Below are 15,346 nucleotides of genomic sequence, written 5' to 3'. Positions count from 1 at the left end.
ATCCCTCTGCAATATGCCGGAGGATCAATATTATTTGCCTACAGTGGTTTTCTTTACAAATGCAGAAGTCTGGAGCAATGAAATTGTTTGACAAAGGTGATCAGTTAACTGGAATGAAAGATGGGGATGAAGCACTACTGTAGCTGCTGGCCCTGTCCCTACCCAATATTCTCCATCAGGATAGAAATTAGAACCATAACAAAGGACAACATGGTTATGGGAAAAGCTGTAAGCAGACCTTATTTCTGAAGCCAAAATATTATTTAGATTTAATCATATGGAAGAAATTAAAGGAAAGCTGGAAGAGAAAACAGTGATGTGTGAAATCATTTTAACTCAGAAAAAAACACAGCTTACTCAAAAGTGTGTCATCTCCTCTTAGCTTCTATGGCACTTGGTTCTTTACTGTGTTTCCAAGTAACTACCCTCTAGTCTTGATTCCTAAAATGTAGGCCCATTAACAAATCTTAGAACAGAAGGAATACATGGTATGTTTCAGGTTAAATAGTAAAGTGACTATGCTATGCTACTTTGTGATTTTAAAAAATTCTGTAGCAGGAAAAGTGCTGGCCATAGAAGTTAAGGGGCTCTTGAAGCCCACACCGAGCGAAAGGACAGAGACTACATCTAATCTGAGGGGATTAGTTTGAATGGTCAGTTAATCACAAGAATTGCGATTTGGGTGCAGTAATCAACATGTGTTGTCAATTACTCTGGGCCTGACCATAAAAACCTCACTTCATACTAGGTTCTCTGTAAAGCAATCATATAAGCTTGCAATAAAAGAGCTGAGACAAATGGGTAGCAAGTGTTATCATCACAATTTGATTTTAAATAAGAAAGATGCAGCAATTGTGCTTTGGATTCTTCCCAAATAGTTAAATGTGTCACCAGCCAAATTCATTCATTATACCCCTTGGTTTTATGATATTATACTTTAAAGTATGTTCTCTTCTACTGAGTTATTTTATTAACCTCTCTTCATCCTCACAGAAGGTTTCTGTTGTTAACAGTGAGTGCATGATGCATTTTAGTTTGCACCTCATTCAGCTGAAAAATAAATATCTGAATAAAATTTACCACATGAAAATGAAATGTTTTAAAAAACTAAACCCACAAGTTTGAAGTTCTCAGTGGAAAATTATTTCAAGTTCACCAGATAAATTAAATTTATATATTAAATAAGTAACCTCTTAATAAATTTAAGTAACCCCTCCTGGAAAATAGTTTATTTTTATGTTCTTTATTCCATCAAAACTGCATTGCAGTTTTCCAGTCTTTATATTTACATTATTTGCAACTCTTTCCATAAGTGCCAGTACAAATGTAACTGATGAAAATCCAGAATAGTCATACAAATGTTCCTGAAAGCAAGGTGCATTTCTAAGCAATTTTTTTCTGATGCGCAATAATATATATGTATATATTAACAAAGCTTCATAATATAAAATATCTTCCATGGCAAGTAAAACTTCCCCACTTACAGCTTATTCAGATTCAGTTACATAGACTTCTGCATTTCAAGTTAGTGCAAATAATGAAAGTAAGAGCCTGAGCAGAATGATGTAAATACAATGGAACAAGAGAAACAGCAAAATTTTACCAACTCCCTGCATATGGTTATAACATGTAATCAGCATATCATTAGTATTCTTTATATACAATGTATTTAAATAATTGGCTTGTCTGAACTATAGGCAACAAATTTACAAGTTAAAATAAAATAATGTTTCACACAAATATGGAATGTCCAACAAATATAGGAAAATAAAATGCATCTAGTAACAAAACGTTGTAAATCAAAAAGGTAAAAGACGTCTTCTCTGTCTTGGAAGATTTCAAGGCACTTTCTTGGCAAATCAGAATTCTCTCCTTAGTAGAAAGTCTGCAAGAGAAAAGGACATGCCATTTTATAACTAGTTTCAAAACACAGAGGCAGACCGCTTAGTATAATTCTGTTTATAAATCAGAGTTTCCTGTGGATTGCATAAATCTTAAGATTAACTCCAGAATGCCAGTGGGTCTTGCCCTCCTGTGAACACTAATGAGTTTTGCAGTGGCAAATCCTCAGCGTTGATGCTAAGAGGTTTAACACACAGTGGTCCATGCTGCTGCATCTTACAAGGAAGTTTCCCATGCATAGAGTCATGTGCATTTCTAGATTCTGGGTTTCATCAAATGCTTTACCTCCATTTGCAAGGATCTGAATTAGGAAAAAAAAAAAAAAACCCCAACAAACAAAAAAACCCAACCCAACCGAAACCAAACCCCAAACCCAAACCCAAACCCAAACCCAAAACAAAACCCAACAAAACGCTAAAAGCCGTAACGGCGGGTAACTACTACGAAGCGTGCGCTATGACCACCAGCTCCGGAGCCGCGCCGCCGCTCCTGCGAGCACCCCGGCGGCTCCCCGGAGCGCGGCGCCGGGCCCCCCCGGCGGCCTTCTCCAGGGTCCTGAAACTTCCCGCGGCCGCTCCCCCTGCAGCTTGCGCTACCAACTCCCGTGGGAAGATGGGCTTTTCCCAGGCAAAACTTCATTTCCAAGAGGAAAAGACCACGTCTCCTTTTTGTACCCGGACACTTACAGCAGAGGGAGGAAAATATTCGCACTGCAGTTCTTTTTTATGAGGAAAACGCAGCCTATTTTAGTACATGCAGGAGAAATGCTTAAAAATAGTTGTCAGTCCTTTGAGTGGGAGAGCCTCCTTCTTCAAGGCAACCGAGAATTCCAAGACTCTCTCAGATGTTAAAGCAAAGGCAAATTCCCTTACAGTAAACAAGAACTATGACCCTGTCCTCTCTAAGCTAGTGTGAGGGTGGTGAGGAAAACAGATCCTCTGTGCCAAAAGATGGAGTAGAAGCAATCACAGAATCATGCTAGAAATGCAGTGTTATTGCAGGATGAGCATATATAACTCCTGTGCTGCCCTGTCTATTTGGAGGGAAGAGAGAGCAACTCGGACCACCTTTCACCCTTCTCAGGAAAATGTTTCCATTCCAAGAAGATATTGGATATGAGTAAACATGAAGACCTGAGCCTGTCTTATCTCTAGTGGAAACTAGCCACTCTATCTACTTGGTGGAGGAATAGGGTGAGGGAGCACAGAGGCAGCTGGGAAACACTCAGATCATAGCTCTACTTTTTCCTATAATGTTTTCTTTATTTTTAACAAAGCAGAGAGAAAGTCATCCTAGATACAACTTCAAGTGAAGACAGTGCACACGAGCTGCTAACATTGCTTACCATTTAGACCCTCCCTTCCCCTCGTCATCTGTTTGAGTGTATTTTTGGCAGGCAAATTAGAACACCTGGATTTGCAAATCATAGCAACTTTTCATCCTTTTGTATTTTAAAGATGGAAATAGGATGAGATAGATGCCTCTGTACTGTGAATATGGAGGCAGATCTTTGACTCATCCTCTTGAAAGAAAAGGAAAATAAGTATTGGAACACCCAGAAATCTTTCTGGAACCCCTCAGCCATGAACCCAGAGGTGTAAAGGGATACAGATGAGGGAAAAACACAGACTAAACAGGTGAAAGTGCAGAAAATGAGAGTGTGCTGGGATGTTTTAGAAAGCTGAGATTTGAAAGAGAACACTAACAAACAAACAGGAATTTTGGCACCTCAAAAAAAAGATTTTTTAAAAATGGACATTCAGAGAGGGATTCCTGCCCTTAGTCCTGTAAAGGAGATCCTGGCAAAGCAATGAGATCCCTGGTCAGTCTCTGGTTCAATGCCCCTGATATATTTGAAACCATCTGCAAGACCTGGAAGGCAGGAGGCCAAACAGACTGAAAATAGTTAAGAAAAGAAAAGAAGAAAAGAAAGAAATTATGTCATTTCTTCTCAGCACTGAAATATTACCATATTCTTTAAAGCATTTTTTCACAGCCACCAAAATGAATCCCACCTCCACTTGGAAATCAAATCAGCTAACACTGACTCATATCCTACTCTTCCTTTCTTATTCTTGATTAGTATGAATTGAAGTCTTGATGCAGGAAGAAGTGACATACACAACTCCCCCAAACTCCAAGCTTGCAATATTTGTCAGGAGGAGGTGGTGAAAGGAAACTATCTTTGAAGAAATCTAAATAAATTAAATTCACTGATTTTATGTATTTTGTTGGTCAATAATAACCAGTGCAGTTTTTCAAATTACTGTTGGAAGTGTAACCATCTTATTGATATTCAAATAACTGGAGAAAACAACTCACTTGACAATCTTCCTTTTATCAGTGACAATGCTGTTTAATTAACACATTTAACATGTTATTCATAAGTGAGAATGGACTGGTTCCTTCCACAGCCTGTTACTTGAAGCCCTTAGCTTTGTCACATATTTATGTTCAGTTTACTTTCATCACCATGAAATGGTATTAACTTTAGAGAAATTCTCAGGAGACAATCTGGGAATGAAAAGTGGTCCCAAAGGTGAATAAAGTGATAGGGTATCTATGAAGATTGCACTGGCAGACCTGAGACCAAGACATTCTGCTTCTTTCATGGATTAACAACAAAGCCCTCTTTTGAAAGGCCTGAAATAAATGTATTGATGAAGTCCTCGTGCGTTTTTCTTTCACCAACCAGACTCCTTCTTAAAATTTTGAACAGTAAGAGGTCACCCAGTGCATAATTACAGACTATGGTGCCACAAGTGACTTGTAGGAAATTACAGTGGGCCCTATCAGAGGTATCTGTGCTTCTATGTATTTCCATGAGGAACTGGTCAGTCCGTACAGCAATGCCAGAGCTGCATGTTGATGCACTCTGTTAATACATTTCTGTATGCACGTCTGGTAACAAGGTACAAGTGTGAAGTAAATCACTAGACCATTCAACAAATAAGAAAATGAGTGGGAAAAATTATACTTACATAGCAAACATCCTAGGACTGTGTACACAAAGGGCTCATTGCTAATCTCGTTAGCAACCTTGCACACCTTTTATAATCTATAAAACAAAATCACCCACAGCAATAATGAATCTCAGTTGCCAGATACCCTCAAAAAACGGCATAAAATTAAACGTAGAATTTGTATTAGAATTTCAGACACTTTACACAGTGAAACCATTCTCTGATGGAAATTCATGAAATCATGTGTGCAAGATGCAAAATTAGATTGTACCTTATCCTAGCCAGGGCTCTAGAGGAAGTGTGAGTGATGGTAGCAATTAATTTTCTACCAGGTAGTCTCCTCCTAAGATGTAGAAGACCAGGTTCAATTCCCAACTTTACCGGAAGGAATTTAACTCATTAACTGGGAGGCTATTCTAACCAGCAGACTATGAGGTAGTTTGAGATCAGGCTCTTTCAAACTTTTTATTATTCCTCTTAGTATTAGTGTTGATGGAAATCCATATTTTCCCTGTCTAAGTACATCTCCTAACCATCAGACTAGAGATACTAGTGTCCCACTTGCTATATCTCTCTCTGGTATCCTTGGTTCAAATGACTACTTGGTTCAAGTGGCCCATGAGCCACTGACATCCTTTCTGATGGAAAGATCTAACTATTTGGTAACAAGAAATAGGCACAATTTTCTTCTCTTGCTTGATAAGTATTTTAATAAAACTTAATAGAAATTGTGCCAAACAGCAAGAGACTGAATGCTAACCTGGGTTCAGTTCTTCAGGGAATGTTTGTACAGAATATAACCATGTCAGCAGGAGAGGAAGTAACTCATCCTCAGACATCCTATGGTGGCTAAGGTGTCCCTGAAAGAAAATATCAAACCCCTCTAAAGAGACAGGAAAATATCCTGGCTATGATCAACCTTGATAGCTATTGTAAACCTGAGTGCTGGATAAGGTGGAGACAGTTCTGAGGATTTAGCTCTCCTTTTTAGATCAACATTTCAGATTGAATGAAACTCATTGTCTGCTTTGTGTTTGGTTGACATAAAGAAAAAAAAAGAACCTGCTTTGGTTTTAATCACACTTTTTTATTTTACATTTTGTTTTGATAGTCGAACTTAAAAATCAGTTCTTCACACCGTCCTAACCACAATCGTGTTTTTAATTTAGAGAAAAGCTATTTAATTATAAGAGAAATATTATGACTGTGTTTCTTCATAAATAAAGTGAAGCACTCAGGCAATACAGGGGATTCCAAATATATACTGGATCTGTGTATCAAGGCATGCAATATGCCACACGCGTGGTATTTTTGTTATGCAGCATGTAATAGATATATGTCTAGCCTACTCAAATGTCTACTCACAAAGCTGTATGTATATCTTTTGAGGATCTGCCATGGATTTCTACATTCCAACTTCTCATCAGTGTAAGGGTGGATGGAGACAAGGGCTGCTCCAGTCCCTTTCAAAAGCCAGATCCTCTGAGGTGCTGAGCTTTGATGAGAGAGCATCTCAGCTGCTCCCAAAAAGTGCTTACCATCTTTCCAAGTGATGCAAACAAGAAGTGTCATTATTTTTTCGTGTTAAATCCCGATAAATTTCCAAAGCACCCTGGTCCATAGTTTGTACTTACACATCACTAATGAGATTCACCTTTTCTAATTAAATGGTATTGCTTATTTTCCACTCACTTTATTTGAATTGTCCAGTGCATTAGAGAACGCTGAAGTAACTTCTTTTTAAGGGATTTCCATTTTGTTTGGGGTTTTTTGTTTGTTTGGTTTGGTTGTTTGTTTTATCTATTTAATAACATCTTAGGACAGTTTTATTTTTCAATCTCTGACAAAATTACATTCAGGCTGTGTTAAAGCAAAATTTCTGTGGATCTCATACTGGAATATTGCTTGATAAGAACTGCATGTATCAATAACAGAAATGATGAATTAATTGATTTTATGTTCTTTAACAATGGGCATATAATAGAGAATTATCATCACAAACTGAAATGTACTAAAAAAACAAGATATAACCATACTATTGAGCATTAAGAGAAGGTAGAGAATGGTTCAGGTTTTATCTTATTGCACAAATTAATAAGTAGAGGTAAAGGAAGCAGGAAGGAGAATATGGCTTCATATCTGCCCTCTCCACAGGCGTGCCCAACTGGTTTTTCAGAGTGTAGTTTTCATTTCATTTATGTTAGTGTCACTTTGAAGGAACTCCATCATACACAGCTGACTGCAAGTCCATTAATAGAAAATCTTTGTATATTAGAAGACCTTAGGTATATTTTGTAATACACTGCTAAAGAGCAACAGTTACAAAAGGACCAGCACATCAAACACTTAGTTGGAGAAGTAGGTTGCTTTTAACAAGTATCACAGCTAGTGTTATAAGGTACTTTAATTACTACTTACAGGCTGGCGTTGAACAGTCCCTTGTGTTGTGATACAGTCGATGAAAGTGCTTGCTACACTCTGATGAAAATGTGACTGGCCCTGTTTGAAAGTAAACAGGAGTTAAACACATGCTTTCAATGTCACTGCTTTGCAGCTTCAATGAATGATGGCAACACATAGAATTAAGTTCAATTTTGGGGGGCTAAGATTACATTTAGTCTTTTACTACACCTTAAACAATTATGATGCAACACAAGTATAACAATGCTACTGAAATAACAGAAAGAAATACTATTGCTATGCTATTATGCTCATGATCTGAATAACAGAAAAATGGCCCTTGGAAATGATGGACCGGCTTAGCCTTGAAATTCCAGTAATTTAAAATTAACAATAAAATTTCTTATATGGTGAAAAATAGAATGGTGCAACTACAACAGAATTTAGTTTACTCAGTAGTTGTCAGTAGTCTAATGTAGAAGGAATAATGTAGATGGAATGCGGATATTATTTCTAAAGATAAATAAAAGCAACATTTTAAGCAAATATGGGTTTATAAGCCTTGGAAAGATGAAGTAGTTTCATGTACTAATGCTTCTAATTTGCACACAGATGGTTTATGAAGTTCTTAATATACAATGTGGGTGTTGAGGAAAAAAAATGATGTCTGCATAACATCTAGGAATCTGATCTCCTGTTAAAGTAGTCCTAGCAAGAAAGGGTGCAGATGTGTTTCAACATTTGGGTGAGGCAAATCCCTAGGTGCCCAGGGTGTAGTGTGCTGTGTCTTTGTTCTTCCAGCCTGTGCTCCTTTCTCTGCCTGTGTTAATATTTGATAAGAATGTATAGCTACTGGTCTCCAAAACATGGCACAAAGGTAACAAGTTGCCAAAGAGCCATTCCATAATTGCTGATGGCCCCAGGAAGGTATTACTGATGGCATCCAGGTTGAAAAGGAGAGCAAAAATGTAACTTGCTCAGCAATACTACCACTGACAGCTGGGGACGAGTTTCCTGTGACGTGGACAGAAAACACTGACATAAATTGACACTAACTGAACAAGACTAAATTTAACTTGCATCCTCTAAATTCAGCACAAATAGGAACCCTGAATAAGCAATGCTACAAAAGGATCCATATGAAGCACACTGTGTTGACTAACTTTCCTTTATCGGAGGAAGATAGCACGCATTTCAGAGCAAAAATTATTTATTTCATAACTTGAAAGGTGGTTTACCAGCCTGGTAAAACATACCAAACCAATTCTCTCTGGATAGTGGAGCCAAACTACCAAAAGCTTGAGAGGAGATTCCTCTCTATGACAGTGAACACACTTGAACATCAGATATATTTTACAGTAATATGTGGATTTTATGAGATTTTTCAGCCATGAATAAGCTTTCAACAAACTGACAAAGCAGCCTTTGCAACTTTGAACTGGAAGGTTGTTGTCATTTTTTTATCTGCGTGAGTAATTAGGCTCAAGAGAAAGTATGTAATTTGAAATTATCCAAGATATATGGAGATAAGATCAGCTTTTGTCACTAAATAAATTCCATGTCCCTTCAGTTAATATATGGTTTTCTACCACTCTTCCTTGCCACCAAAAATAAGTTGTTAATTTTATTTGTGCCTTACAGAGCACTCTATGTCAGTTGGCTTTTCAAGCTGAATTGATAGATAGCTTTATGACTCACATGTTTATTTATGATTTTTCCTATAGTCGAGGACTGTTACATATGGTTCTTATTTGGCTTTAAAATGTGTCTACTATTCTTGGCATTCTAAAAGTGTACAATAATTTTCTTAACCCTGAAACTGTACAGATAATGGACTGTAAAGATAATGTTGATTTCCCCTTTTCTTGTCTTTCACAAGTTCATTAATTGTGACTGTTCTAACTGTTGAACTGGTAAGGACTATATCTGAAGAGTTTACTTAACTAAAGTTGATAGAAAGAGGATTATGATTTGAACAGAATCAAGAAAAACAAAGTTAGGCTGTATTTAAAAAAAAAAGCCTATGGATTACAGGACCTAATAAATCTGTGGAAAAGAAAAAAACAAGCAGAAAAACCCATCACTGAAGATCTTAAGAGCATAATTTAAAAAAAAAAAAAAAGAAAAAAGATGTATGCAGAAATTCTGAGCCAACAAAGAAATAAACTTCAACAATTTTGGAATGAACTTGCTTTCCTTATTCATTCCAGCTAAGGTTAGTCAAATAATTTTAGCAATTTTGATGGCAACTACTCATGCAGAAAAGGATATTAATTTAATGAATGGCTCCAGAAACAGGCCTTCGAGTATTTTTTGCTCTTTTTCTTTTCTATGATTTAGTATTCTCAAAATACCTTCTGTAAAACTCATGGTTATTTTTCACTTTTGTTTTTGAGTAATGAAACTTGTTCTGTATTCATTATTTAGCTTCCCCAGATTCTTTGTTGAGCTTTTTCATGGTAGCTGAGCGGTTTCCAAAGTTAAAAATGAATGGATTTAGTATTAATATAAGCAAATCTTTCTTGTCTGTCCTCCCCAGGAGAGGAATTATCAGTATTCTTGTGCTACATAGGATAGCATAGTTGGAATCTATATGTTCTTTTCATTTCTTTCTCATATGGACTGAAAATGGTAAGGTTCATAATTACTCGTTTACTGCAAGAGTGAAGGGCCAGCTCGGTGTGGCACGTTTCCTGTAGATGCTGTTAGGCTGCAGTTTGCAGTTGGCAGAAAGATCCTTAAAGTTGTGCTTATCCTAAAGGTTTGAGAACATCTCCCCCATGCAAAAGAGATAACAAATGCCTTCCTTTCTTGCCAAGGACCGTCTGAAATTTCCAGCAAAGAGGAAATGCATAATTATTTCCAATTCTCTTTTTCATGCTCCAACTGCCAACTATTTCTCTAGTTTTTAGTTTCACCAATCCAAATAACATTAAAAATCACCAACAGATTTGCAGTGTCATACTCTGAGACCTTCACTTTTCTGAATTACAGAACATTTGGAACTGGAGACTAAAGAAACAGTGCAAGCATCTTGCTGTTGGCAACTCTTTTTGCATATATTCAGAGGGTACAATATTTTTCTCAGTAGTTACCAAACAGAGTCCCAAAGGTAAGTAAGTGCATTTTACAACTCCACCTCAGTTTTCAAGTACTCGACTGTAATCATAATAAACTTTCATATTTGAAAGAGCAAATTATTTTTCTGTTTCATTTACCCTAATTTAATCTTTCCTTGTTGTATTTGTTTCCCTTGATAAAATAAGCATCTGCATGTATACATCATGAGACAGAAGACAAAAAGTGTTTCCCTGATATAGTGAAAATTTACATGGCCACATAGGTCTGTTTCTGAAAGATATGTGCAGTCCAATGAGAAGTTTTTAAATCAGTGAACTTGAAAATAAATATGGCAAGCAACAATAGGATGATAAAAATGAAACAATAAGTTTTAAAAAATGTTTTAACGTACCATGTTTTGAAAATTATTTTAGGCTAGATTATTCAAAGAGAGTCAAACTTCAACATAATTAGAGTTCTTTAAAAATTTCTAGTCCTAAAATACGCAAATTTAACTTCACAAATGTTAAACTTGGTGCAGAACCTCGAAAAGCTAATGGTGTGATTCTTGTGGTTACTTAGAATATGCATATGTAGGAAAATTAAGAACAAGCAGCTGCCTTACCTGTAAAATGTTTTATGAACTTGTCTTTTAGACTGGCATCTCTTGGAAAAATTTCTGAGGAGAGAAGAAAAAAAAAAGTATCTATGTAGTATAGGAATTACAGTAAAAGCCCTGAAAGCATAATATGCCAAGATGTCTGCTGTAAAGAGACCAAATAGCTTCACAAATTAACTATGAAATTAATTTTCGTATTGGGGGGGGGAGGGGGTGTATAAACAATATTGTAAAATGTTTCAGATAATTCACAGATGAATACCCATTGGTCATCCTACAATACACACTATCAGATTTTCTGACAATCATTTCTGCACATCTTAGGTCTGAGTTGGGCTATAATTTTAGAAAGACCGTAAATAATATAAATACGTTATCATGTTATGATCAGTATTTGAGTACCTGAACTAATTATGTAAAATACCTAGATAAATACAAACCAAATACCATATTTTGGGTTCTGAAATAACAAGTACCTGAAGAGAAAAGTCTCCTACAGATCACTTAAGATAGATATGGGCCATATGGGCATATTTTCATTGCACTATTAGTCAAAAAATAGTACTCCTCTTTTGTGAAAACTGCTATGAATTTTAAAATATTCCCTTTCCATATATGGTATTTTTTCCAAAAAGTACAAGATAAAGTAGAAGTCTCAGAACAGCCAAAGTAATCAGGCAGAACAGAAACTGGAGCTAACACAAAAACTATACTCACTATTTTTTTTGCAGTGGGATGCTGCCTCTGGCTTACAGCAGAAACTTTTGAGGCAAGTAAATATTCTCAGAACTAGTATATTTCCCCTCAGTCTCATAAATTTTCCACTGAAAAACTGTATTAAAAAATTCTTGGGTAACTGCAGTTATTACTGCAGACAGTAACTGTATATAACAGCTGCATGTTATGTTAAATTCAAAAGAAATACCTTTCTTAGCACTAATGTAAGGAACATGTTTAATCCTCAGCATTAGGAACTCCAGCTAAACATACTTATTCACTAAAAATATTTCCTTACAACTTATGTCATTTTAAATCTTTGTATTCTCCTACATTTTTTTTTCAATTCCCAGTCTGAATTAACATTTAGCTCAGAATAGAGCAAGTTTCCTTTCATACTATAGGAAGATGTTGGTTATCTGCCAAAATAAATTCTTACCACTGGCTTTAGGCAGTTTCTCAGAGGTCACATGAGTGTATTTTTAGGCTGCGATTTTAAGCTGAAATGCCCAAGTCTTACTGCAACTCAGCAAGATCAGGGGACTTAATTTACTTAAGATTCCTCAAAAATCTCAGTTTTAACTGACATAAACTTAATTTGTTTCCTTATTGCAAATGAAATATCACCCCTTCTACATTAAACTTATAATTTTACTGAATGAAATGTCAGGTAGTTTAAAATTAGACAGAATGAAGCATATGAAAAGCCAAAATAGTGAAACAATCTGGGGGAGTTTTGAATGGGATGCCTCAAGTGGACCAGTACTGACAAATAATCAAAGCCTGGTGAAGGTTGGGCTAGGAACAGGCCATTCTTGCTCTGACAAAGAACATTTAGACCCAGATCCTTTGGAATTCTCTAGTATTTGCTGTGGGAACAGTAACCGCCTTTTGCCCCATAAAATTCTTTAGGAAAAGTCCATAACACAGTATACAGCCAAAACCCCACCCCTAAATGCACAGAAGGTAAAACAGGACAAAGGATTTGATACTCCAGCAAGGAGCTAGGTATTGCAAGCATAAAATTGCAGCTGTCGCTGTGTCGGTAAGCCTGAGAAGGAACGCTGCAGGGTGTGCTTCCCACGGGTAACCTACATCGGCCCAAGGTTCACACCAGCCCGGCTATGCCTGTCCCAATAGGGAAAACTAGGTCAGTCGTGTGTTGGAAAGTGGCTGAACGATACTGACTGCGTGCCTGCTCTGCTCCTCCCCCGCTGCGGCTGCCACCCCTCCGGGCGGCAATCAGCTTTTCAACACGTGCCCACATTTCAGCTTTCTTCAAGTGTTCATTTTCCTAATAGCACAGTACATTCGCTTGGTAAAACGCAACCAGTGAGCCCCTAGCTCTCCACAAAGACCACCTAAGATCATTTATAAAAATCACGGGCAGCACAGGTTACTGGAAGACTTCTGTCCGCTGGCTCTAACGGCAGGGGCAACTCCACCTGAACTATGAACTGCCCGACACAAACACAGTAATTTTCTTCTGTCTTCCAGCAGCATAGCCAAGTCCTCCTATCTGCACACAACTGTGAGGCTGAGGTCTCAAAGGACCTAGTATTTCAATCAAACTGATGAACATCTTTTTTGAATAGAATATGTATCACTGACTCCCGACCAGATCACACTGCAGCCAGAAGCAGGATCCCAGGTCCATACAGGACTGCTTTTATAAGGCAGTGAAAAATCATCATGACAAAACCTTTATGCTAGCTTTTCCTGGCTTCTAACAAGCTCTTAGTTGCTCCAGTCATATTTCACATGGCATCTATCACCTATTAAGAGAGCTTAATATCCATTCTCACAATGTACACTCACATTGCAAGTCAAATTCCTTTGACGTATTAATTTCACAAAGGAAAAGCAGAAACATGAATATAGTAAGATAGATTGGCAAAGCATTACTAAAATCTAAACACCTGAAAGTCACACTGGGCAAAAATACAAAAGACACAGGAAAATGACAGAATAAAATGCTTTCAGTGTGAAATCCACATGAACAGGAAATATTGAGTGGAGAGAGTTTATTCAATCCATTCTTGCCTCAAGACCATGTTACACAGTCTAGTAAAATACAGCCAGGATATATCCCATGGGATACAGTAACTGATTGTTTTTAACCAGCTGGGAGAATATTTGGACTGTGGCATTGTTGTGCTCAGGCTTACAAAACCTGCACTGCTCACCAGAGCGAGTACATCTGAGGTATAAGATACTTACGCTATTGACCCTGGCTTCATCTGAGTATAAACTCAATTTATAATCATAAATCATCTTAATTCAATTATTTCTTTCTTATTTACATTAGGACCTCTATGTGTGTCCTTAGATAATTACTCATCTAGGGCAAAATGCTGCCCATCCTACACCCCTTCCACAGACAGCAATGGCCATGGACAACAATTAAATGGTGCTAGGACAGATCTGTTACTGGATCTGCGTCTAAAATACTAAGAATATTTATGGCACAAATCTAGGACAAGACAAATTTAGAGGGTTTTCCAGGTCTGCTTCACAGAGAGAATGGTTAAGTTTATACTGCAAATTTGGTTCTAAAATATCCATACTGTTAATTTTCCCAATATGAGCTGTGACACCTCACAGAAAATCTCCAGGCTTCAGGTAAAAGGTGACTGGATCTGCCAGAGTTTTATACCATGCTGGGATACATGGGATGATGGTGAGAGCTAGCAAGGTCTGAGTTAAGAAGCAGTGAGCAACAGCTGCTCCAGCTCCCCACTCTTTCATTTTGTTGTAAACTTTCCAAAGTTGATTTAAATCACTGTTGTTAAGCTAATTCCCCAGAAAATTATTCTGTGCACTTTTCAGTTTTTATTCAGCACATTGTAGCTGACATGAATGTTTACTTTTTCACTAATTAAAGAGAGGTAGAAGACTAAATAAACCACAGCCCTGGGCTCAGGCATATGCTTAACCTGCAATATAAGACATCATTTCTTCACCTTGGATCAGGCCTTTCACCTTTCTGTGCCTTCAGTCTCTCTGTGTTTTGTCTGTTCAGACTGCAAAGCTGTGACAGCAGGTGCTGATTTTTACCCTGTGTTTGCACTGTCTCCAGTTTGCACCATGTCACCATAATCATCCCTGGAACATTCATGTCCTGTTGTAGTATAAATAACAAGAAGAGCTGTGCTTGCAGCACTGAAATAAGTCAAATCCACACAACAGCTTGTTAACTTGGGGCATGAAAACTCCACATCCTCAGGTGGTATCACCTTGGCAGAAAAAATCAAGATCTCAATTTGTTTATGCTCCCAACAGGCAACCTTTGTTTATTTTTAGCATATTCAGAGAAGCAGTGTAAATCAGAGAGCAAAAATTACTCCAGATCTTGGCCTAGTCCGGATCTACAGCAGGGGGATCTAGAACGTCTCATTGCAGGCGGTATTGTAGGCAAGTGCAGAAAATGTGAAGTAGCAGAGCTCAGGCTCTGCTTCATTGGCCAAGTCCCTTAATCTATGTAAGAAAAAAAAACGTTTTCATCAAGAATCATAATCTTCTCTTTTTGTAAGAATATTCAAGCATCTAAAAAAACCCCCAATAAAATCCAAAGCAATTTTTCCTCAATTACTAAAAAATATAAGAAAAAAATTCAACTCTTAAACAATTCATGGAAAACTCAATGGCAGGTAAATGTTTCAGGAAAATGTAAATATATCTAAGA

General features: G+C 37.2%; 1 protein-coding gene across 1 annotated transcript in view; it reads right to left on the bottom strand.

The window, feature by feature from the left end:
* Positions 1-1,244: 1,244 nt before the first annotated feature.
* The window catches only part of ALKAL1 (ALK and LTK ligand 1), a 37,905-nt gene continuing 23,803 nt past the window's right edge, over positions 1,245-15,346 (bottom strand). The window contains exons 2-5 of the mRNA XM_075140661.1: positions 10,951-11,004; positions 7,284-7,364; positions 4,884-4,960; positions 1,245-1,885 (exon numbers count right to left, since the gene is read on the bottom strand). Coding sequence (XP_074996762.1) covers positions 4,896-4,960; positions 7,284-7,364; positions 10,951-11,004 — 200 coding nt within the window. The 3' untranslated portion in view covers positions 1,245-1,885; positions 4,884-4,895. The remainder of the gene's footprint in view (positions 1,886-4,883; positions 4,961-7,283; positions 7,365-10,950; positions 11,005-15,346) is intronic.

The sequence above is a fragment of the Calonectris borealis genome, chromosome 2, assembly GCF_964195595.1.
Source record: "Calonectris borealis chromosome 2, bCalBor7.hap1.2, whole genome shotgun sequence".
Taxonomy (NCBI): Eukaryota; Metazoa; Chordata; class Aves; order Procellariiformes; family Procellariidae; genus Calonectris; species Calonectris borealis.
The sequence above is the reverse complement of the archived record's forward strand: the minus strand, read 5'-3'. Positions and strand labels throughout refer to the sequence as shown.